The sequence below is a fragment of the Tiliqua scincoides genome, chromosome 13, assembly GCF_035046505.1.
Source record: "Tiliqua scincoides isolate rTilSci1 chromosome 13, rTilSci1.hap2, whole genome shotgun sequence".
Classification (NCBI taxonomy): domain Eukaryota; kingdom Metazoa; phylum Chordata; class Lepidosauria; order Squamata; family Scincidae; genus Tiliqua; species Tiliqua scincoides.
Window position 1 is genome coordinate 18,094,069 of NC_089833.1, and position 24,731 is coordinate 18,118,799.

Here is a 24,731-nt window from a genome sequence, read left to right on the forward strand (position 1 = left end):
GGAGCCAGCCTAGCTTGGGCCTGAATCCCAGAAAGCTGCCAAGAACTTCAGAGTCCCACCGACTTAGTCACCGACATTGCTCAGATAATTCTGAGGAGACGGAACACACACAAGGCAGTGAACACGGGACAGGAGGCCTCTTGGGCTGACCATGCAGTTGAAATGGAAACAGACACTTTCTCTTCTAAGCCAATGTATCCACACACAACCCGTTGTTGCAAGAAACCCACGTTTCAAAAAGTGTACGCAGACTGCAACATGCCATGTCTCAGGAAGTTTTCCTTCCAGAGGCATTTGCTGTGGAACAGCAGTCCATGGAGACCACCACGAATGTTGCCCACTACTTAGCTTACAAACTCCAGCAGTTGTGCTCTACCACAGGCCCAGGGTATCTCAGAAGATCATTTTATTATTATTATTATTATTATTATTATTAACAGTATTTATATACCGCTTTCCAACTAAAAGTTCACAAAGCGGTTTATTCTTGGGTATAAGCCAGAGCTGGCTGGCCCAAAACTGCTAAGTGTCTGAAGTGATGTGACAAAACTAACCCCTCCCTTAGCCAGTGGGGCAAACCAATCCCTGCTGTCGCTGCTTCTGTTCCCTGGATTCAGAGAGAAAGAGAGAAAAGGTGCAGAAGCGAAGTGTGGAGGAGAAAAGAGTGGGGGGCTGGAATGTCGCAGATGCTCCAGCCCCACTTCTCTCCTCCACAATGTTCCTCTGTTTTCAAATCCAGTAAGTGGGAGAAGGAGTAGCCATGCAGGCACACAACTACTACCAGTCCATGACCTGAGGCAACTACCTCTGTCAGCTTCATGGATGGCCCAGCTCTCTATGATTTCAGTCTAACAAAGCAGGTAATATCTACAGATCAGAGCCTGCCACACTGATCAGCAAGAGAAGGAGGAAAAACTCAAAAAACTTGATCAGGAATTCTACATACACGGAGGGAGGTGAAGTCACCATGCTTAGCTCACCCATTTCACAGTGATCAAGGTGCAGAGAACTGGCCCTTAAGTACTAACACCACGATGGTCAGTTACTAATTCTAAGTATTTCCAAACAGTTGAGTGAACAAGATAGAAGTTTCAGTCCTTTAAATGTAAGCAAAATCCCACCGGCTTCGCTGAAACAGAGTTAGCGGTATTAAAGTGACAAGCACGGTAATCCTATAAATGCTGTAACGAAAAGGAAACTGAGCAAATAGGAGGAGGGAGAAAATGTAAAAATTAAGAAGAGAACAAGCAATGGAAGAAGAGGGGATAGAAAGCCATAGGGTACGTACCTCCTAGTGCAGAATAAGCAGAGACAGCCAGTCACAGAACAGAAAGGTGAGAGGTCATAGGCCATAAGGAAAACAAGAAGGCACATTTAAAACCACTCATTAAAAAAATCATAGCCAAAAATCAAACCAACAGAAATACACACACATGGGGGGGAAAAAACAAAAGACACACAGGCATAACTTTCGGAAGGGCAGCCCATTTCCTTGGTTTGTGTAGACATCTTAGTTGTGAAACTACAGTATTCCTTGAAATGTTTTAATGTAAAGAGAACTGCTATTTATCAATCTCTGGCATTTGTAAAAGACGCAGGGCAGGGCTCTCTTCTGCTGCACCCAAAACGACACTCCACACAAAACTGCTAATTTAGGGGCAAATAATTAGAAGCACTAATAATACAAAAGAATTCTGTAAAGCGGTGGATGATAAGCAGTGGGCAGGAGGTCCGGTCTAGAGGGTTGAGCCTCCATTTGCCTGAAGATAACATCCGAAGGTCGCCAGTTCGAGGCCACCGGCACCGTGCGACCTTGAAGCAGCTGACAAGCTGAGCAAAGTTATTCCATCTGCTCTGAGCGTGGGAGGATGGAGGCCAGAATGTGCGATCAGATCAAGAAAGAAACATCTGAATGTTGTGGTTTCTTGAAAGATAGAAACCTTCTTTCAAATTGTAAAAATCCCTACGGGGATTTAAATTGCCTGCCTATGTAAACCGCCTTGAATAAAGTCTAAGGAGAAATCTGAGGACCAAGAAAGGCGGTATATAGAAATACCTGTATTATTATTATTATATTTTTGGAGTAACTAGTTTGAGAAGTTCATACTAGTTCCACTGCACTAAATCTACACCACAGCAGTGAAACACACACACACACACCCCAAGCACCATGTGCTAATATGCAAAGGAAAGTCTCCATTTACTGACCTAATTTCAGCAGCCAACCTTCCCGGTCTGGGTTGAAAAACGTGTGGGTTAAATCATTTCCATCATCTTCTGGAATCTTAAAGGGCTCGTTTTTAATGCTTTCATATAAATTCTGCAAGGAAACAGGGGGAGAAAGTTCAACAACATTGCTGCACCAACAAGGACATGGCAGACAGATAGCGCACATCTCTCCCTTGGAACGGAGGGTTGTATCCTAAGAAAGCTAGGATTCCTATGTCAGTGGTTTCCAAACTGTGTGCCACTGTACCCAAGGGTGTGGCGGTGAACTTATGGCACGCCAAGGGATGTCCCTGGTGGCCTATTCTTACCGGCTCTCCCAGGTGCCAACATCATGAATTCCATGAGATTGTTCAAGATCTCAGAAGATCCAACATGGTGGCACCCAGGACAGCTGGACAATGGCGCCATCGCAACTGGACACCACAACTGCAAGCACTGTGACTGTGGTAAGTTTGGGAACTGTCTTGTGTTGTTGAAACTCATGAGACTTAAGTTAGCCATGACCAATTGATCTCACTGATTTCAATGGTGCTTTGCCATGACTAAAGTTTCTTAGGTGACAACCCTGTATGGAATAAAATAATCAAGCCACCACCTCTCCCTGCACAGAGATCAAGTGCCATGTTCTGCAAATCCTCCAGTGTGGGTTCCCCTAGAGATCAGTGCCAGAACTGAAGCATCTGATCCCTCGCCCCACATCAAAGCAACCAGGCATTCCCCTTGCAGTTTCAAAAGCAGCTTACCCGAAGCAATTCCTCTGGGAGGTCCCCGCCCTCGTTAATACCTCGATTCATAGATATAAACCGCTCCACTGTCGGCTTGTCTCTGACGTTGTGGTTGTGTAGACTAGTGTTCAACATAATGATTGCAAATGACAGCACGTAGCATGTATCTGGAGGACAGCATCAAAGGGAAATGATTGCACTGCACAGCATCTTGTAAAATCAGCCCACAGCAGGATAGGAATTAGTATGCAAGGTCATGAGAAGCTCTCTCTTATCTCAGAGAGAGGGAAAAGCACACTCTCAAACATGCCACTTGGCCTTTGAATACAAATTCCAACATAAAGAATGGTAAATGAGATGTATTAAGATAAGTACATTTAGCGAATGGTAATACCTGAGCTATTTAAATGGCTTGGTTCCTCCTATAACTTGATTGCTAGACAAAACCCCGAGAGAAGATGCAGACTGAACTCCATATTACTGCTGAAATGACTATTTGTCTCCCAGAAATGTCACTAACTCAGATCAATCAAACCTCCTACTTAAAGGGAACCAAAGGCCTTGAGAAAGACAGCCGGCTGGTTCAGATATGACAGTATGCAAAAATGTTGTTTGCAACCCTGGTTTGGGAGGGTCAGGCCTGGTTAGTACTTGGATGGGAGACCACCTGGGAATATCAGGTGCTGTAGGCTTATAGCTTGATCTCGGAAGCTAAGCAGAGTCAGGCCTGGTTAGTACTTGGATAGGAGACCACCTGGGAATATCAGGTGCTGTATGCTTATACCTTAGTCTTTCGAGACTGAAGGTTGCCAACCATTTGGGAGGGTTAACCACAGTTTGAGTTCTGATGTAATGGCAAACTGGGAGTTGCACTATAACAGAAGCAGCCAATTGAACTGGAGCACGTGAGGAGGACGAGGAGGAGAAAGTGTGATAGCACAAGGTTCATTCACGGAGTGTGAAAACACAGGTCAGCATTAGATCTGAACCAAAGCCATGTGTGGGGACTTCATCAAAGTCCCTCGATTTCCTGTTACAAGCACCTAAAAGAACAGAGTTAAATCCAGAAGGCTGCAAAAGGTTTCAAGCATCCCTCCCATCATCTGCTCTTGTGCCAGTGACACCACTGAGACAAGCTGGCTACAAAAGTCATCTCCACTAACCTGTAGACTGAAAGACTCCTGGGTTACAAAGGCAGTAACGCGAAGCAAAAGCTTCCATCATGCGGTCAATCTTCTGAGCCTCTCCTGGAAGCCTGAAGCTCCACAGGAACTGCCTGCCAAGACACCAACAATCTGTTCAGTCAGATCAGAGCCACAGCAGGGTTTCTTGCTAAAACAGTGGGCATGAGCGCATTCTAACCGGAAGTTAAGAATCTGAGTATTCGCGTCATTGATGTTTCTCCAAACACTGATTTGGTAGCCTGGAAACTTACTCAAAATTCTGTTTGCCGTTACTACTAATAAAGCTTCCTTCTCTCTCTGAAGAGCCTCCACAACAGATGTGACTGCTCACTTTGGAAACCAGTTGCAGCTCAGTTGTGAAGCATGAAAATTTGCACGCAGGAGGCTCCCCCCTGCTATTTGACCTATGGGGGGAAAAGCTCCAAGTCTGGCCCTTAACTTCACGACTACAAAAAAACAGAGTTCTCTTCATGGGGGTAAACAACAATTCCCAACATTCACAAGGCGGTGTCATGCCTGATAAAGTTCAAGTCGAAAACAAACCAGTTTGTCTGTAATTGTAAGCGGTCTGTAAACCGCTTTGTGAACTTTTAGTTGAAAAGCGGTATATAAATACTGTTAATAATAATTAATAATAATAATTCCATAGCCCTTGCTGTGGCTACTGATCAACAGACTGACTCTAAATTTCCTTTTTCTTAATTTTCTTAACCATTCACAACTCTCCTTTTTAATGGTCTCACAGGCAGAGTGTTGCTTATCAGACTGACTTGCTTCCTCCCCATTTGTAGAGCAGAAAAACTTATACGACAGTCTTCCCTCTAGGCAGGCAGACATAATCCTGGAGGCCATTAGGTTGGACACAATCCTAATTAAATAATGTTGTCCCACAGGCTTCAATAAGAACAGGAAGGCATCATAGAGTAAAGGGACAGTCACTTTCTTCTTCTGTTGCTGCTGCTCCAAATTGCAAAATATCTAGGGAAAGATTTTTTTAAAATAAACTGCTTACCTTAAGGCTTGAACGAGATTAAGATCAGCAAACTCATGGAGTTCAACAAAAGCCTGCAGTACTTTAATATTAAAATCATCCCTGCAAAAAAAAAAAAAAATGCAAGTAGCAACAATTCATTTTTTTTAATTTGGATTCTTTTAGCCTGCCCATTTCCAAGACTGATGAGGCCAAAGGAAGACCAGGAATGCTCCACAAGGTGTGCTCCTGCCTGCCAGTCATATGGACCTAGAGCCAGAATCAGGTAGCCTGTTCACACCTGGTTCCTCAATCAAGGCCAAGTTAGGTGAGTGACAAAGTAGAGTGTGTCCTACCCTAATATTGCATCTCAAACAATGCTGAAGGGACGTGTGCTTGAAGATGCGAAACAACCATTCGCTCAACAACCTTTGGCTGGCGCTGAATGATTTCCAGTTTGGGATAGTCTCTAGTGCTCTCCCCTCCCCAGGAAATGCACTGATTGCTTCACTCAGCAAGGGGCCCAGTGCCTCCCAGCAGGTCTGCAAACGGGGTGCAAGCTGATTCAGTGGGGAAGCAGCTCCCTGCCAGGCCCAAGAACTGCCCACATCGACTGAGTGATGCTGACTGAAATGCATCCATAAACACAAGCAACTGAATCTCAGACACACGATGTGTGGACACACTGGCAGCCCCCATGACAAACATGAGCTAATTCGTCTGCATAAATGCTGCCCAAGCAACATGGGTGTCCGTGGAGTCTCACTCCCCAAGGCAATTAAGGAAAGCCTGAGTGCAAATAATCCTCAGGACTGCAGGCTTCAAAACTAGAGCTGAAAAGGCAGAACAGGTCTGGTCATCATATCTTGCTACTTAGCATACAGTCATGAGGACCAGAAGCTTGCTTTTCTTTCCATCAAAGCTGGGATCTCAGGGCCTGCTTTGTCCATGAGGCCAACTGAGTTGTTGCCTCCGGTGGCAGACTGGCCAAGGCAGCCCCTCCTGCCACTCCTCCCGTTCTCTGCATTTAAGAAGGAAGACGGACCAGGAGGGTGCAAAGGAGAGCAAGTTCTCCCCTCCTCCACACTTCCTGCTCCACACTGTTCTATGGGGAGTAGTCTGATGAGAAGGAGCAGCAATGGTTGATATGCCACTGGGCAGGGGTGGGGGAACAGCACTGGGTGTGTTGCCCCCGGAGCCGGGAAGTCTTGGGTCAGCCCTGTAAATAAAAGCCCTGGCACAAAGAACGAGGCATTTTGCGTGGTGCTGAAGTGCATTAATCAGGTCCACATGCTCAAGACCTTCCGTGCAATGTACGATTCTGGAACAAAAACGTAAGCGGAGGAGGTCATGAAGTCTGACCCTATAACAGCCCTGCGCGTCTCTGAATGCTTCAGGAGTAAAAATGTAAACCCAAACTGAAGCAATTGCTCCAGCTCAGTTAGAGTCAGAGCTTCAGCGCCACCAGACGCAGGCAAGTCTGGAGGTTTGCAATCCTTTAAGCCCAATTTAAACACATGTCATCAAATGGTGAACATGGCAGATCTGCTTCCAGCCGCACAAGAGGCAGGCGGGTTTCTACTCAGAACAGTTGCCTGTATCACTGCCTAGGCGAACACAACAAGCCTTTTCAAGTATTTTAATTAATACGTTGAAAAGCCCACTCATTAAAAGAGGATGTGAGCAAGTCATTTTTGCACAAACACTATGGCAGTTCTTGCCAAGGGAGAGCAGCGCATCAAAGGAGTGCTTGTACGTTCAACAGAGTTAAACAAGGCACATAATTAACACACTCAAAAAGGAATCCTCAGAGAAAACACCTCCAGGGTCGGCTCTTGGATTGTCCAGTACATTGTCCCTGTGCTGCACAGAGGCACTAATGCAGACCAGTAGAAGGGCTGACCAGCAGAAGCAGAAACCTTGGAAACAGGTCACATGGCGAGCAACCTAGGAATACCAGAGGAGCGTCTTCAACCACATCAGACCACTGAGCCGTTAACTCAGGGCTCTCTGTATTGACTGGCGGAGACTGCACGTCAACAAGGTGCTTAACTTCATGTGCAAGTTTGGCGCTCAGGTCATCTGTTCAGGAGGAATAAAGTGTGACCCATGGTTGTGGGGATGATGAACATTGGGTGGGACAGGCAGAGGGTGGGCCATTACCAGGAAAGGGGGGCACCACTTGGCCTGCTACCCTAGGCGCCAGGAGGTCTTGGAGCAGCCCTCCATCTCAAGTTAGACATGACTGCACACAGACTGTTTTACTCTTTCACACTGCAAGTCGATACTCCCCAAAGACAGGTGGGCACGTGGGAATGTTTATTTTTGGCGCATGTACAGGCATTCAATCCATGGGAGAAATGCTGAAGAAGTGTTTGGAAAATTCTCAGGCATTGAATACCTTGCTAAAGATAATACGTACACTTGGCCAAACTGTAAGTGTAAAGTCACGCACATTTGGGCAAAAAATCAAAACTTTAGATATAGGCTGATGGGTTCTGAGCTGTCTGTGACAGATCAGGAGAGAGATCTTGGGGTGGTGGTGGACAGGTCGATGAAAGTGTCGACCCAATGTGCGGCGGCAGTGAAGAAGGCCAATTCTATGCTTGGGATCATTAGGAAGGGTATTGAGAACAAAACGGCTAGTATTATAATGCCGTTGTACAAATCTATGGTAAGGCCACACCTGGAGTATTGTGTCCAGTTCTGGTCGCCGCATCTCAAAAAAGACATAGTGGAAATGGAAAAGGTGCAAAAGAGAGCGACTAAGATGATTACGGGGCTGGGGCACCTTCCTTACGAGGAAAGGCTACGGCATTTGGGCCTCTTCAGCCTAGAAAAGAGGCGCCTGAGGGGGGACATGATTGAGACATACAAAATTATGCAGGGGATGGACAGAGTGGATAGGGAGATGCTCTTTACACTCTCACATAATACCAGAACCAGGGGACATCCACTAAAATTGAGCGTTGGGAGAGTTAGAACAGACAAAAGAAAATATTTCTTTACTCAGCGTGTGGTCCGTTTGTGGAACTCCTTGCCACAGGATGTGGTGACGGCATCTGGCCTGAACGCCTTTAAAAGGGGATTGGACAAGTTTCTGGAGTAAAAATCCATTATGGGGTACAAGCCATGATGTGTACGCACAACCTCCTGATTTTAGAAATGGGCTATGTCATAACGTCAATGCAAGGGAGGGCACCAGGATGAGGTCTCTTGTTATCTGGTGTGCTCCCTGGGGCATTTGGTGGACTGCTGTGAGATACAGGAAGCAGGACTAGATGGGCCTATGGCCTGATCCAGTGGGGCTGTTCTTATGTAAAACTTCTCTTGCCTGAGCTGACATCGCCTTTTGTAAGATGTGCAGCATTTTGGAGCACATTTAGTCCCACTTCTTCAATGTGCTTTACTTGTGAATATGCACAGAGATGGACTGAAGCCTTAAGCCCTCCCAAGCACCACCCTGCCAAACCACATGAGCTAGAAAAGATTCCAAGAAATGCTGAAAAGGGGCTGCCAAGAGGGTTTTCATCATGATAGTCTCCCCAGAACCAGATTTCTCAACATCTGGTCCTAGGAGCGGATCATAACAGATGAACCGAAGGCCAAGATGCTGTTAAGCAAATCAACCAAAGTGTTTCTTACTCCAAAGTCCAACTAAATCAACATTACTCTCTGCTAAGATTTTCCTTTCCACGGTTCTGATGCCACCCTTCCTCCAAAGAGCTCAGGGTAGTGCACAAGGTTCCTCCCTTCCTTTTGTCTACACAACAACCCTGGGCAGGAGGTGAGGCTGAGAGGCAGAGTGAGTAGCCTGAGGCGACTCAGGAAGCTTTGTGGCTGAGCAGGGATTTGAACCCGGACCTTCCATGTCTAAGTCCAACTCCCAAACCACTACACCACCCTGGCTTTGACAGGAACAAGAGCTGGTGACGGGAGACTGTCAGATCTAATATGGGCTAAGTTTGGGAGCTCCAGTTGATCCACAACGTCAGAGCCAGATGACTCTGACTGATGACTGGCACCACCACTGCCAGTGGCCAATTTGCTTCCAGGCCTAATCCAAGGTGTTAACCTTGTCCTTTAAAGCCTTTGACGCTCTGGGACCCGATTCCCTGAAGGACTGCCTTCTCCTGCAACGGCATCCCCAGCCCCTGAGATCTGCATCTGAGCCCAGGCTCTGTTCCCTCACCCACCACCGACAAGGGTTCCAGGTGGCAGAAACCAGACAGGGTCTTTTCTGCAGTGGCCCTACAGTTATGAAAATCCCTTCCTGAAGAGAGGGAAAAGGCTCCCTTCCTTGCTGTTCTGAAGAGGAAACAACACAATTTCTATTTTGGCCAGACCTTGCTGGCCATTGAATTGTTTTGACTCGGGATAGTTTTAAAATGTACACTGGCTTTCAGAGATTGAAGATATCACTGTAATTCTGCCTAGTTTGCATTGTTGCTATATAAATAAACATTTATTTCAAAAGCCTTCCCATGCCTCAGAGCTGTATCATTTTTGCACCTCAATTTACAAAAACGTTCGTGTAACTAATTAAAGCCTTGATAATGATGGTTTGTGTCCCTTTAGAAGTCTTCCTGCTTGCTCGGTCTCGTATGGAATCCGACAACTGGGTATGGTGGCAGCTCACCTAAATGCCTCCTGACAAAACTAGCCTCAGGTCAACATGGGACAAATGGAGCCTGCATTTATATCCCAGGCAGTCATGGGGAAAGAGAATCGCAGAAACAGAAATACGTGCGTAGTTCCCCCTTCCATATCCCAGGTTTGATTTCACGGAGATCTTCCGTTTCTCTTCCATCTACGTCAAACCTAAGAAAACCCAACTTCTAAAAAATGGTGGAACGTGATGCTGGATTTTCCTGTCTGCAGAGGTATCAAAGAGTTTGACAACAGCTGCCTGCCCAGAAACACCAATGGCTACTTTTACGCCCGTAATTTCAAGACAGCAAGAGAAAGACACCTCGCATTCTTCCTTCAAGAAGATTACATCATGATAAGGCATCTGGTCTCTGTTAAGATACTCTCAGTGTCTGCCAGAGCCTGGGCTATTTTCAGACCTGCTCAAAGGTGGGAGGGGGGGTGAGCCTGAGTCGGTTTGCAGACTGGGAAACCAGACCCAGCTGATACTGGATCAACCAGTTCTCAAGAAGCGTTTGGTCTTGTGCTATACATTTCTGTGATACCAACTCCATTTCGCATCATGTTCACATTCAGAACAGTCTTTATACTGATTTTGCGCAGGTCTCTCCACCCAAAAGGCCTGCAAGCCACATATTAGCATCGATGGGACGTGCAGAGAGGTCAACGCAAATGATGATGATGATTAGGACAGGCGACACTTGCTAATAGCCAATAATTACGTAACCAGCTGCCTGCTAAAATTCAAGTCATCTCCTACTCTGAATACCACACATGATGGCAACAATCTTGCTCTGAAGCCTCCCAAGACCTGCATCGCTAAACCAAAACATTCAATCAATTATACACACACACTACTTACAAACCATTGCTTGACCTAGAGCAGGGGTGTCCAAACTTTTGGGTAGGAGGGCCACATCATCTCTCTGACACTGTGTTGAGGGCCGGGGAGAAAAATTAATTTAGATTTCAAATTTGAGTAAATTTGCATAAATGAATATATTTAAACTTATATGAATGAATGATAGTCTTGCAATAGCTCAAGGCATATAAAAGGCCTTGCACACAGCAAGGCCATACTTTCCTTCACTGCTGTTGCTGCATCAGACATGAAACAGCAAGCGGTGGAGGGAGCCCTCGTCTCACAGCTCACGCGAGAGGTCAAACAGTCACCCTCACACTGAGAGCAGTTGCATCGGGCCAGTGTGGGCTCCAGTTAGGAGGGCCAGAGGCTCATTGAAGACTGGGGGCTCCCTGAGGGCCAGATTGGGAGACCCCGAGAGCCGCAAGTGGGCCCCGGGCCGGGGTTTGGGCACCCCTGACCTAGAGAGATGGGTGTGAAGATGCACGGGATGTAGGAAGAATTTTTAAGCTTTCCTTTCAATGGAGCGCCCCCCTCCATAAGAACAGCCCCACTGGATCAGGCCACAGGCCCAGCTTCCTGTATCTCACAGCAGCCCACCAAATGCACCAGATAACAAGAGACCTGCATCCTGGTGCCCTCCCTTGCATTGGCGTTATGACATAGCCCATTTCTAAAATCAGGAGGTTGCGCATACACCTCCTCAACCACACTTACATACACCTCCTCAACCACACTTGCTCTGCCCTGCGCCTAAAAATAAAAAATAACATAAATCCTTTGACTTTCAGAAGGAAGGAAACACAGATGTGCAGGGAGGGTATTTCTAGGGGGCAAGATGGGGAGCCTCTGTTCAAGGGGGGGGGGGAAACAATGGTGCTCACTAAGTCATGTGAGCTGCCTCGAGCTATGGGAGTTATGGCCAGCATCAGTCAGGTTAGTGCCAGAAGTTTGATAAGGCGCTAAAATTATCAAGGTACACCATCAATTTTTCTTACAATGGACAAGGCACACCCTGCTGCTGGTGGGGAGCTCACAGCCCCCGAATGGCCCTCCCTGAAAATCCCGTCACACACCTGCAGACTGTTCGTGGCAGACCAATGTGCCCACGGCACAGTGGCTGAAAATCACTGGGTTAGGCACGGCCGAGGGCACACAGCTCATCAGAGGGTCAACCCAGCTAGGACATGAACCCTCAGCACCAGAGGCAGGGGAAGTGCCCATAAGTGCTATCACAGGACAGGGAGGGGATATCACAAGGGGGCCCAGTGCTTTGCCCCAAGGCTCCCTGTAATCTGACATTGGCACAAGTGGAAAGGGAAGGGGGAAAGGTTCTCGATCGACGAGCTTCTGTAAAGAGAGACATTGGACACAAGACTGGGCACAGGCCAGCGACTCAAAAACTGCAACCACAGCTGTATTAACAGGGGAGTTTATGCCTGTTTTCCACACCCTACCATATGGATGCTGCTCTCTGCACCGTCTTCTGAACTGTGGGCATTAAACTGCTTTCAGCATAAATATTTAAGTATATTTTAAAAACCACACTCTTCAAAAAAGGTGCATTTCCATTGGTTAGCTGATGGGGTGATACTTCTGCAGCACAGTATTCTGAAAAACTTCTAAGGTATGTTTATGTTCCTATATATACCCTTATATCCTTGCAGCTGAGTACAAGAAAAAAAGTCACAGCAAGCCCTGGTCTCTGCTTACCTCTCACCGAGATAATCCCCAATGACTGTTTTGTTTAGCCCTTCCCCTTTGTAAAGGAACTGGGCGATGTCTTCAGGGGTGTTCTGCAAGAGGTCATTCTCTATGAGAAACTGAATTCCCTGAGGAGGAGGAAGAAAGGAATTGAGCAGTTTTCCTTTTCAGGGCAGAAAATACATGAATACCTGAAGCTGCAGAGTCAACACCAGCCCACCAAGCTCAGCATTTTCTCCACTGTGGAGGGAATAGGCAGGCACAAATGTTACTTCAGAGTTACCAGGAGTCCAACATTGATGAAAAGTCACTCCCCAACACCCCCCCCCCCCCAAATCAGTAGTTGCCATTTCTTTTGCAGGCCTTCACAGCTCCCAGGAGCCTAGGATCAAATCATTAGCAGAAAATTGAACATAGTGCAGGACCAAATTTTGTGTGTGTGTGTGTAAGAACAACTGGGGGGAAAAATGTCACAGATTCCCACAATGTGTCATTTTGTGACCAGGCCCACCTTCCAAAGGCAGCAGGTAACAGGAAAGATCCTTAATCTCAGGTCCTGGTGAGATGCTTGCAGCTTAATACAGGTCTATATTAATAAATGCATCCTTCCCATTGTTAACCCTTTCCTCTCTTTTCCAAAAATATTTGTCAGATGCAGGTGCCCCACTGCTATACAATGAGCATCTGCAGTTCAATAAGGTTTAATCAATTTGAAATATATCTGACAAAGTTCTATCCACCACCAAAAAAGCAGTTTTGAAAGAGAAAATACATGCATTAATACCCATATACCATGTTAGTCCTCAGGCCACGAATTACAGAATTTGTCTGCTCAACTGAGAATATATGTCTGTTCCTGCTAATGACTTGATAGAGGGCATGATCTGGGAAAAGTCATTATGAGCAGATTAAAACAGGGAGAGCAACTGTGTCATCAGATATAACAACAGTTGCAATAATTTGAAACATGGCAACTGACTGTCCCATTCACCCCCAGTGTTTTACTACAGTATATGGAAAGTTGGACAAGTTGCAAAATATAACACATGGTGCCGTTATCTTAGACTTGTTTGCGTCTTTATATCAATCTAGACCAGCTATTTTCAACCTTTTTCATCTCACAGCACACTGACAGGGCATTAAAATTGTCAAGGCACACCATCAGGTTTTTGACAATTGACAAGGCACACCATGCAGGCAGTGGGAGCTCACATCCCCCATTAGCCCTACTAATAAATGACCTTCCCTCAAATTCTGGTGGCACACCTGTGGACCACTCGCAGCACACCAGTGTGCCACGGCACAGTGGTTGAAAATGACTGATCTAGACTGTGATCTTAACGTACTCATATTAGGGGGGGAAAGCCTTATTTTAAAAAAAAAATTTTTAGGCTTGTGGAGTTCTTCCCTCTTCCCTCCACATAATGCAATGCACTCTGGGAAACCAGAATCTTCCACTGCATCAACACTAACAAACTATGGCTTTACTCTCACTCTGCAAACCAGTCTCCTAGTTCAGATCAAATGGCAAACTATGGTTTACTGCAAACTAGGAAGGAAGAAGATCACAGTGCATCAGTGGGGAAAGAAGTGTAAGGGTCACAGAGTGCCAAGACTGGGCTTGGTCTTAGCCAGACCACCCATACTGTAGTGTGTCCTAACCCAAAGCTCTCCCCCTTTATATTCTTTTAGAAAGCCAATTGGGAGATGTGTACTGAAGCTGGCATCAGGGATCGAAGGCTGTTTTATGGGATTTAGCTGTGTTTTAGATGGGATTTTTATAACTTTTTTTGCTTTTCAATCCTGAGTATTGAGCAATACATCAAGGGGATAGCAGCTGATCCGTTTTCAAACAGAGTTCAGATGAGGTTGGGGATAAAACGGGGGAAAATTAAATATAAACCATTTCCAACAAACAGAAAATACACGATGGGTGCATGTTGGGTTACAGGTTGTAGAAACAAAGAGTGACAGATTAGTTTGCTGCCTAGTAGAGACATTCATTTCAATAACTGCAGTCGAACTTTGTCAGGCAAACCCACTACCATTTTATCAGTCTGGGAAGCTATTTTTAGGGTAGGAACAGTGCTCTCCTGCATGTCCCCGCTCAGAAGTGCTCTACCATCCAAAAACTTTCACTGATTGTCCAGCTGGTATATGAATGCCAACAACCAACTATGCAACTACAAAAGGGAGCAAGTCTACTAGGCATATTTCCAGTCACTGTGGAAGGAAAGAATTCACTTCCATCCAGGACCTCATCATCAAATCCGTTTTTCCCGTCTGTGTGTGGCTGAAATAACTTAATTTTAAATAAAGCCTGCTTTCTGGAAATCCAGATGTCCCAAGAAAAGAGGCACCGTCCACTGACACAAAGTAAACAAACGATTCACGAAGACGAGATTCCAGACAGATGGGCTTTCAGGGCAGAATGAAAACAGCAAACAACTGACAGCAGCGAAACAAGAGGAGATACTTGGGCGGTGGGGGGGGAAGCAAGATGGTAATAAGCACTGAAGAATTGTGCCCTTGTGATTATATAGGGAATAATGAGGTAATTATAGTACTGTGGAGTGCTTTATGTTCTTAAGGATGCTGTATGGCAAAATGACCTAGTTTTAAATCTAATGCTAAGCGATGGATCAATGTTACCTGAATAAGATTAAGGGAACTGCAGACTTGCCAGTTTCCCCCCTAGAGCATTAAACATGTTTGCAAATTTTTGTCACCCTTTGATCCTGTCTGATATCTTGACTTGTCCCAATCACAACAAGCCACCACACCCAAGCTCATACATAACATATATTATGGGGGGAAAGTCCATCCCAGGTTACAAGCCACAATAACTATATGCACTGGCGCTGGGGAAGTATTTAGATGTGTTTGACATATAGCATTTTACATGCTCACACAACAAAAATCCAGTAGGAAGCTTTCAGTTCAAGTACACCAATTGTCCTACCTTCTTCGGATCCATGTTGAATTTTTTTCTCCCCATAGCTATTTGCTTATTTCTCTGGGTTGTTTTGCTATTTATTGAGGAGACAAAAAAAATGATGCAGAAAGTTAAGCATTTTTAACATTCATTTCATGTTTTCAATTCGGTGCAGCCCAAATGTACAGAATGGTAAGCAGCTTTTGCAATTCATGCTGAATAGGGGGGAATTTTTCAGCTGAGAAAACAGATTTAGGATTGTTTCAGGTTTCTATGGACTGAATTTTAAAATGCTGACATACATCACATGAAGCACAGGCATGGAGGAGGATACAGGTTTATGGTTTTAGCGCACTGACCAGTTAAACTGGATTACTTCAGCCTTCTAAGCCAGATGACAGAGCAATCCTTTGAGCCACTGTGCTGACAAATAAGCATTCAGGACCTGCTGCTAGGCCAGCACCGTGACACAGCCTATGGGGCTGAGGTGGTGGAATGAATCACCCCAGGACAGCGCACCTGAATGGAAGCTGCCTTTGGGACCCTTGAGTGCCTCTACTTGAGAGGACGGGCTGAAGTCCTTCCTCTCTGAGTGAGCTGACAAGTGCCAGGAAGACAGGAAGGGGGGAGCTGGCAGCCAGCAATTGCAGACCTGCATCAAAATCACATGTAGCTGACACTGCTTGGGTAAGGGCTGCCCAACTTCATCCAAATGCTCAAACCTGTACATTTATAAATACAGTGGGCCCTCCTTATCCTGGATAGGGATTTGAGAATCCACGGAAGCCGAGCCCACGATTGGAGGGGCTCAGAGGACCTCCCGTGCGCGGCCAGAAGTTGGAGGCGTGAACCGAAAGCAACTTCTGGTTGCATCCTGGAGGCTTCTGAGAAGGCTGAGAGGCCACTTGTGAGCTCTGGAGAGGCGGATGTAGCCCCCAGCACCATGTCACCCCCTCCCGTTGATTTCTGTATCTGGAGGGAGGGGTGCTGGAATGGAGGGCCTACTGTAAAGCAAATATTACAGATACCCTGTCTCCAGGTCTCTCACATCTAAAGGGACTCAGACAGTGCTCCACCGCAGGACTTTTCAGAGAAGCGGACACAAACATGTAAAGCAATTCCTGGAGAACTCAAAGGTAATTAACATATACAGAAACATTCCAGCTTAACTGGACTGCAGATCAAGTTACAAATTTATTTCCTCCAATGGGGGGGGGGAGAGACAGACAACATGTTGGTTGTACAACCCCAACTAGTGCAAGCAGATCAAGGTCTCACCCAGGCAAATTTCTGCAAGCTATTTAGAAACCAGAAGAAACAGGCTGCTGCTTCCCCACCACACACACATGCTGCAAAGCCAACTCACCTTTCCTCTACGCTCGTCAAGTTGTCAATTTCTGTCATGACCTCTGCTATTTCAAATTTTAACCTCTGGCAAAAAAATAAATAACGTAAGTCAACAAGTAAAAGCTTTTTTTAAAAGGAAATTTTATTTGGATGGACATCAGGGTTTGGGGAGGGCTGGGGATACAGAAACTGAGCACACCGATCACAAACACCAACTCTGATGCATTCTATTGTCTGAACCACTATTGAAGAATGCCGTATTTTGCAACACTGGGATGGTGCAGCAGTCTGCATGTCTTGCCCCTGTAGTTACTGCACTAACTGGAAGCAAAATCCAGAGTGTGCCGTGAATGCAGCAAGGCTACACATCTCAGATGTGGCTGGTCTCAGATGTGCGTGTGGTTGGTCTCAGATGTGGTCTCAGATGTGGTTGGTCTCAGATGTGCGTGTCACATCTCAGATGTGTGTATGGTTGGTCTGTGGAACTCCTTGCCACAGGATGTGGTGATGCCATCTAGCCTGGACGCCTTTAAAAGGGGATTGGACAAGTTTCTGGAGGAAAAATCCATTACGGGGTACAAGCCATGATGTGTGTGCGCAACTTCCTGATTTTGGAGGTGGGCTATGTCAGAAGGCCAGATGCAAGGGAGGGCACCAGGATGAGGTCTCTTGTGTGCTCCCTGGGGCATCTGGTGGGCCACTGTGAGATACAGGAAGCTGGACTAGATGGGCCTATGGTCTGATCCAGTGGGGCTGTTCTTATATTCTCAATGCACAGTGATACGGTGAGTCACTAATTCTATAGCAACAAAGTTCTTGATTGAAGGAACAGTCATTACCTCAATATCATCGATTAATTCTTTCTTTCTGCGCCGAATATTTAAAAGTTCTTCTCTCTCCTCTACAGAAAGGTCATCAGGCACTGAAAAAACAACAACAACAACACAGTTATATATAATATAATTATCCAGTGCTCTGTGTTCCCCCAGTAAAAGCCTCTTTCACATTATCATAGATGTTTGCAGCAAAGAAAGGCAGACAGCATTTTCATGACTGGCCTGAGGAAGTACACCCACGGAAGACTACAGAAGCAGAATTAACAGATTAGATGGTCTTTTGGGGCTTGAAGGAGGGTGATGGGTAATTCGCACACCATAAAAAGTAAACTGCCTACTGTAAGATTATAAACTGCATTCATGTTACGGTTATTGTTCTGGTGAGTTAAGTGTTCCCTCATCTTAGTCCTAACTTTGTTTCTCTGGTTTATATTCAATTGTGTCTCAACCCAAGCCTGGCCAGCTTCTCATTTAGGACAGCTGAACCTACACCACAAGATCCCAGCTCAGGAACTTGCAAGCCTGGGTACATTGTTCAAAGAGGAATCACTGAGATGACAGGCTCACTGAGGAATAAATATAACATAGTGCAAAATTGATTATATGTATACCCTGGCAAAGCGCCATTACTTGATTAGCATTGCAATTTTGCCTGATGCAGCACATTCCAGAAAGCCTTACGGCTTCACAAGCATCCCAGCTCCACAATGACTCATCTCAGTCCCAGGCTCCTCCAACCCTGGAGAACAGGATTCAGGACAAGAAACTGGGCATCCAAGGAGCCCATTCTACAAAGAGCTGCTTATGCAGCTCATGATTATCAGAAGCTGTTGTGCGTTCAATACCTTGTTAATTATATATGAAAAGCTCCAAAATCCGAAACATTTTGAGCATCGACATGATGCCACAAGTGGAAAATTTCACACCAGACCTGATGTGACAGGTCGCAATCAACATGCAAGCGCACAACAGTTTATTCAGCATCTCCAAGGGGAAAAAAGACCTTCCTAACCCCATTCAGCTATATCTTTTCCACGCAAATTCAGGGGCCTCAAGCAGGCATCGTCATGCACTCCAGGGCCTAGCAATCTAAGAAGTAAAACAAAGACAAGTTCTGCTATCTTGGGGAGATATTCTTTCCCCATTTCCGTGTGTAGCCTTCAATCCATAGGCTTCCTACCCAGGTTTGCTAACAAAGTAGTGAGGAAGTTCGTTAAAGCATAGCCTACGATAGCCCTGTTTTGGTTGGCAAAATAAACTGGCACTTCTAAAAAAAAATGCAGCCATACCACCAAGAAAGAAGGAAAGTATTTTCCAGAATCCAGAGTTTACCAGAAAGAGACCCTCCGTGTGCAAAGACAATCACTTTGCTTTAGCAGACATAGGTACACATGGTATCAGTGCCATTTCCTGGAGTATTTAGTGAGAGCCACTGATGATAAAAGAACACACCTGGCTTACTGACAATTTTGCTTACATGACACAGTTGTGTGTTTAGAGAAGCTCTTGCTGTGGGGAAGGAAGTTGTCCCTTACGAGAAACACCTTCCGCCTGTCCTGTGCCTCATTTTTCTTCACAACACTGTCAATACTTTGCAAGCAAGTGTTCTGACACTTTTCCTCAATGAGCACATGCCATAGTGAGTAATTTGGAAACTGTTCATTTAAGTTTTAAAAACCCAATAAAGGGATTTGCACCTCCAGCTGGGTGAAAGGTAAATACCGAAGTCATTAGCGACATTAAGCTGTTGTGCGTCAAGTGAAAAGTGTGACAAATGAAGGCGCTTTGAGGAACAATTGTTTCTGCTTATCTAAAAACACACACATTTAGCAAACTGGAGAGAGACAAGGACCAAACTCAAGCTCTTCCAATTAACGATCGCTCTCTCCATTAGCCAAATGCATCAGAGGAGGAGGAATTCAATGTGCAGTAAGTTACAGGTGGAAGCGTTCGTAACACTTTATTTTTAGTACAGCAAACATAAAAGACAAACAGAATCAGCAACATCAACTAGAAAATATGAAACATTTGCACATAATTCTAATTTAATCTTCTCAATACCATTATTTCTCACTGCAAGGAAAGATCACCCAGCAATACTTTCTCACTGGAAGAATCTGAAGAGCAGAGGCTTTGCATTGTAAACGCAGCTCCACAATCATGAACATGTCACCCTTCTCAAGTGTTAACTGAAATAATTGTCATCCATTGTATTTTGCTGAAGTGTGGCTGCCATTCTCCCATGCGATCATGTGCAAAAGCCACACATCTCATGGGGTGCAGAGGAGCAGGCACTAGGACCCTGTGCAATGAGCCAACTGCAGTGGCCCAGGAGAGCTCTGTGGGTGAGCTGCCAGGCAGGCAGAACAAGGGTGGAAATAGGAACATTGGGTGCTGCCTTCTACTACGTAAGACGACTGGTTCATTCAACATAGAACTGTCTGTATTGACTAGAAGTAGCTTTCCAGGGTTTTGGAGAGGGGGTCTTTTCCAGCCCCAACAGGAGATGCTGCCAGGTATCACACCTGCTACCTTCTACACCCAAAGCAGGTGCTTCTCCACTGAGCAAAAGTCCCTTTCCCAAGAGGATGTGCAGAGGATGCACCCAGCTTGGGGCAGGACCTAAACAAGATCTTGTCCTAATCAGTACTTTGTGGGCAGTGCTCCTAAATGCAGGAGAACATATGAACATAAGAACATATGAACAGCCCCACTGGATCAGGCCATAGGCCCATCTAGTCCAGCTTCCTGTATCTCACAGCGGCCCACCAAATGCCCCAGGGACCATACCAGATAACAAGAAGACCTGCAAGGCTTCCTGGGAATTGTAGTTAAGAACATAAGAACAGCCCCACTGGATCAGGCCACAGGCCCATCTAGTCCAGCTTCCTGTATCTCACAGCGGCCCACCAAATGCCCCAGGGAGCACACCAGATAACAAGAGACCTGCAAGGCCTCCTGGGAATTGTAGTTAAGAACATAAGAACAGCCCCACTGGATAAGGCCACAGGCCCATCTAGTCCAGCTTCCTGTATCTCACAGCGGCCCACCAAATGCCCCAGGGAGCACACCAGATAACAAGAGACCTGCAAGGCTTCCTGGGAATTGTAGTTAAGAACATAAGAACAGCCCCACTGGATCAGGCCACAGGCCCATCTAGTCCAGCTTCCTGTATCTCACAGCGGCCCACCAAATGCTCCAGGGAGCACACCAGATAACAAGAGACCTCATCCTGGTGCCCTCCCTTGCAGCTGGCCTTCTGACATAGCCCATTTCTAAAATCAGGAGGTTGCGCACACACATCATGGCTTGTACCCCGTAATGGATTTTTCCTCCAGAAACTTGTCCAATCCCCTTTTAAAGGTGTCTAGGCTAGACGCCATCACCACATCCTGTGGCAAGGAGTTCCACAGACCGACCACGCGCTGAGTAAAGAAATATTTTCTTTTGTCTGTCCTAACCCGCCCAACACTCAATTTTAGTGGATGTCACCTGGTTCTGGTGTTATGTGAGAGTGTAAAGAGCATCTCCCTATCCACTCTGTCCATCCCCTGCATAATTTTGTATGTCTCAATCATGTCCCCCTTCAGGCGCCTCTTTTCTAGGCTGAAGAGGCCCAAACGCCGTAGCCTTTCCTCATAAGGAAGGTGCCCCAGCCCCGTAATCATCTTAGTCGCTCTCTTTTGCACCTTTTCCATTTCCACTATGTCTTTTTTGAGATGCGGCGACCAGAACTGGACACAATACTCCAGGTGTGGCCTTGCCATCGATTTGTACAATGACATTATAATATGAGCCGTTTTGTTCTCAATACCTTTCCTAATGATCCCAAGCATAGAATTGGCCTTCTTCACTGCCGCCGCACATTGGGTCGACACTTTCATCGACCTGTCCACCACCACCCCAAGATCTCTCTCCTGATCTGTCACAGGCAGCTCAGAACCCATCAGCCTATATCTAAAGTTTTGATTTTTTGCCCCAATGTGCATGACTTTACACTTACTTACATTGAAACACATCTGCCATTTTGCTGCCCATTCTGCCAGTTTGGAGAAAGCCTTCTGGAGCTCCTCACAATCATTTCTGGTCTTCACCACTCGGAAAAGTTTGGTGTCGTCTGCAAACTTTGCCACCTCACTGCTCACCCCTGTCTCCAGGTCATTTTGCAAGCAAAAGGCATGCTTGCAAAGGCACACCAGGAAAGTGAAGGACAATCTCCACTCCAAGGGGTCACTGTCAAATTCTGATTCACCTCTGACTCACATTTCCCTGCTCATTACTAAATACACACACAGTAAACAAACACCCAAACCATGTAAAAATTTCCAGACTCAGAGTCCTGAGAAAGCCCAACTGCCTTAGCCTGCCTGAGGGGATGGAAAAGACAAAGCTCAGAAGTTTCCTTTTCAGAAATGTAAGGCCAGCTGGACTGCACACTGGCTCCGTCCTGAAAGAAACTTTCTCAGGATTCGATTGTGGCAGGAAGTCCTTGTGTGGGTGTGCTGAACTGACCAGCGAAGATGCCGGGTGTGGTTGGAGCAGGGCTGTCATCTCCCATCCCCCAAATGAAACATAATCCTTTACAAAATTATGGCCTTCAGGCAGCCCTACACAAAATTTAAATCCTTCCAATTAAGCTTCTTAGCAGATAACAGCTGTAATCTTAAACATATTAGAAGACAAAGCAAATTTCTTTGTGCACTACTTATATAACTGTGCAACCCAAAAGGAACAAAAATGCAGAAAAGCTGGTCTTTCCAATGGGCAACCTTAGTGGCATTTTCTCCAACAGAACGGAAGACCTCCCTATGAAACTCCAGAGACACTTTATGACATTGCTCCAGAAGATGCAAGACTTAACAGCAGCATTGGACTTTGGAGCATCCAAAGTGCTTCATGTGCATTATCTTGTGGTAGTCCTTACAAACACCCTGTGAGGTATGTAAGTATGTCTCCTCTCTCCCCTGTATTCATGGGGGAACAGGTTCCAGTGGCCACCATAGTTATCAGCAAACCCTACAAGGAAGCTGGTTTGTATGTGTGCTTGTTTTTTGTAAGCTGCCTTGGGTTCCTTCAGGGAGAAAGCTGGGGTAAAAATGCTGCAAATAAATAAATAAATCCCCTCTCTTGCATAAATGACTTATCTGGACAGTGACAGGAGGGCTGCAATCAGAGACTAGATAAGTCATTTGTGCAATTGGGTCAAATGGGGGGGGATTTGTGAACTGAGGATAAGTGATACCGCAGATCCAAGACCTGCTGATCTGAGGTGGGGGGAACGACAGGCCTGTGTATTATTATACCCATACTGCAGAAGAGAAAGTTGAGGCCAAGAGGGCAGGGCTTGAGATTCAAACAGGAGAACTCCTGATTCACAGGTCAGCCTACCAACCACTAAACCACACTGGCTCTGTACACATCATGTTCTCTGAGAGGACTGCATCAAGAAACCAGAGCAGGCTGTTTTGTTTTAACTCATACTGAAATATACACCAAAGCAGATTTCGACTCAGGAATGTACTTTTGAACATTAAGCTTTATTTTTTTTTTATGTCTAGACTTATTTGCTAGTTGTCAGAATCCTTTCAACATTTTTGTGGTCCACTATTCTTGAGAAGGAAGCACATGGATGGAAAGGTCAAGGACATTCTTTAAAAAGAAAGAAAACAAGAGGCTTCCCGCACTTTCAGCACAGATGAGCAAACAGTGAACCATACACCTTCATGTCATCAGGACAGTTACATAAGAGGAAAGTTTCCATTTATTTAATGCCAGAACAAAAAAATCATTTGCTAGGACAAGTGGAATCCATTTGATTCAACCTGGTTCTACGCAAAAACATGTGAAACCGATTAGGCAACTAATCTTTTGTTTATGGTAAACAGAATTTTCCACAGAAAAGCCTATTTTTATCTGGATTTTTAAGAGCAGCTATTAGCATAAGAGGAAAGAGGAAGGATCAATCTCAGTCAAGTGGGTTTAAAAAGAAAAATTCCCTGAAGATACTTAAAAAAACTCCTCATTACGCGTCTCTGACCCAGTGACATCCGCCTCACTTCTGTTCCTCCTTTACTCCCTAGGTCACCTTTCCACCAGCAGAAACATATGCAGCAGGGCCCTTGATACGGGTCCTGTTCTTTGGCTATAAATGCAGATTAGCTACCAAACCAACAGATTCCAGAGGGGCAGCCATGTTAGCCTGTTGCAGTACAAACAACAGAGAGGGAGCTTTGCAGCGTCTCAAAGGCTAAGCAAGTCATTCCAACATCAGCTTTATTCTACAAAAGCTTGCGCTGAAACAAACATGTCAGTCTTTAAGGTGCAATGAGCTGCTTTGTTGTTTTCTCAGGCTAATCAGGTTCTCTTTCCTTAACTAAATGACCCATGGAAAGTCCATGCAGGGCTGGCGCATCCATGAGGCCAACTGAAGCAGTCGCCTCAGGCAGCACCCACCTGCAAGCTTTCTCGTCCCATTTCCTGGACTGGAGAAGGAAGAAGAGGATGAAGAGGGAGAAAAGGAGAGTGCTGGGCTAGAGTGTCACTGAGCCTGCTGGGGTAATGGAACAATGTCACCTGCGAGAGTAGGTGGATCACTACCCCATTATCCCTGCAGCTGCACTCTGTGCTCTCCTTGTCCAACCAGCCCTCTTTCAAAGGGGAGGGTCTAGGCTACCACTTTACTGCTACTCCAGCCATCTCTACTTCCAATTAGGGCCAGGACATGCATAGCAGCACTGCACAGTTCCCATGGCAGCAGTGGTGCTCCACATTCATGCAGACTAACTACACAGCTAAGCAATAGCTGCCATACTGTGAAGTGTCACCAACGGCACTTGCACCATGAATGAAAAAGCACTGGTGGAAGCTATTCAGTGCCACCGAAAAGGAAACCTCTAAAAGCAGCTGCAAAGGAGGTCTGGTCTAGAGGGTAGAGCCTCCATTAGCCTGAAGATATAATCAGAAGGTCACCAGTTCGAGGACGCCGGCAGCTCCCTGAACGGCTGAGAATGGCGAGACCTTGAAGCAGATGACGAGCCCAGCTGAGTGATTCCACCTGCTCTTGGTGTGAGCAAGAAGCGTCTTGGCTGCCCTCCATGTGAGAGATGGAGCTGCTTGTCAGCCTGTGTGGGAGAACTGGAGGCCAGAAGTGAGAACAAACCAGGAAGATCCATCTGAAATGTTGTTGGTTCTTGAAAGAGAGAACCTCTAGGATTGCAAAAATCCCCTTGAGGGATTTAGAAACACCTGCCTATGTAAACCGCCTTGAATAAAGTCAGAGGAATAATCTG

The 24,731-nt window shown here is 45.9% G+C and overlaps 1 protein-coding gene across 4 annotated transcripts in view; it reads right to left on the reverse strand.

Annotated features, from left to right (window-relative positions):
- The window catches only part of CYTH3 (cytohesin 3), a 93,800-nt gene that overhangs the window by 13,728 nt on the left and 55,341 nt on the right, over positions 1-24,731 (reverse strand). For 3 of the 4 annotated variants that reach the window (XM_066640343.1, XM_066640344.1, XM_066640345.1), the window contains exons 2-9: positions 17,446-17,528; positions 16,626-16,690; positions 15,287-15,353; positions 12,334-12,452; positions 5,151-5,231; positions 4,118-4,230; positions 2,973-3,121; positions 2,208-2,320 (exon numbers count right to left, since the gene is read on the reverse strand). In XM_066640343.1, the coding sequence (XP_066496440.1) occupies positions 2,208-2,320; positions 2,973-3,121; positions 4,118-4,230; positions 5,151-5,231; positions 12,334-12,452; positions 15,287-15,353; positions 16,626-16,690; positions 17,446-17,528 (790 nt within the window). The remainder of the gene's footprint in view (positions 1-2,207; positions 2,321-2,972; positions 3,122-4,117; positions 4,231-5,150; positions 5,232-12,333; positions 12,453-15,286; positions 15,354-16,625; positions 16,691-17,445; positions 17,529-24,731) is intronic. The other variant, XM_066640342.1, reaches the window with a different exon arrangement.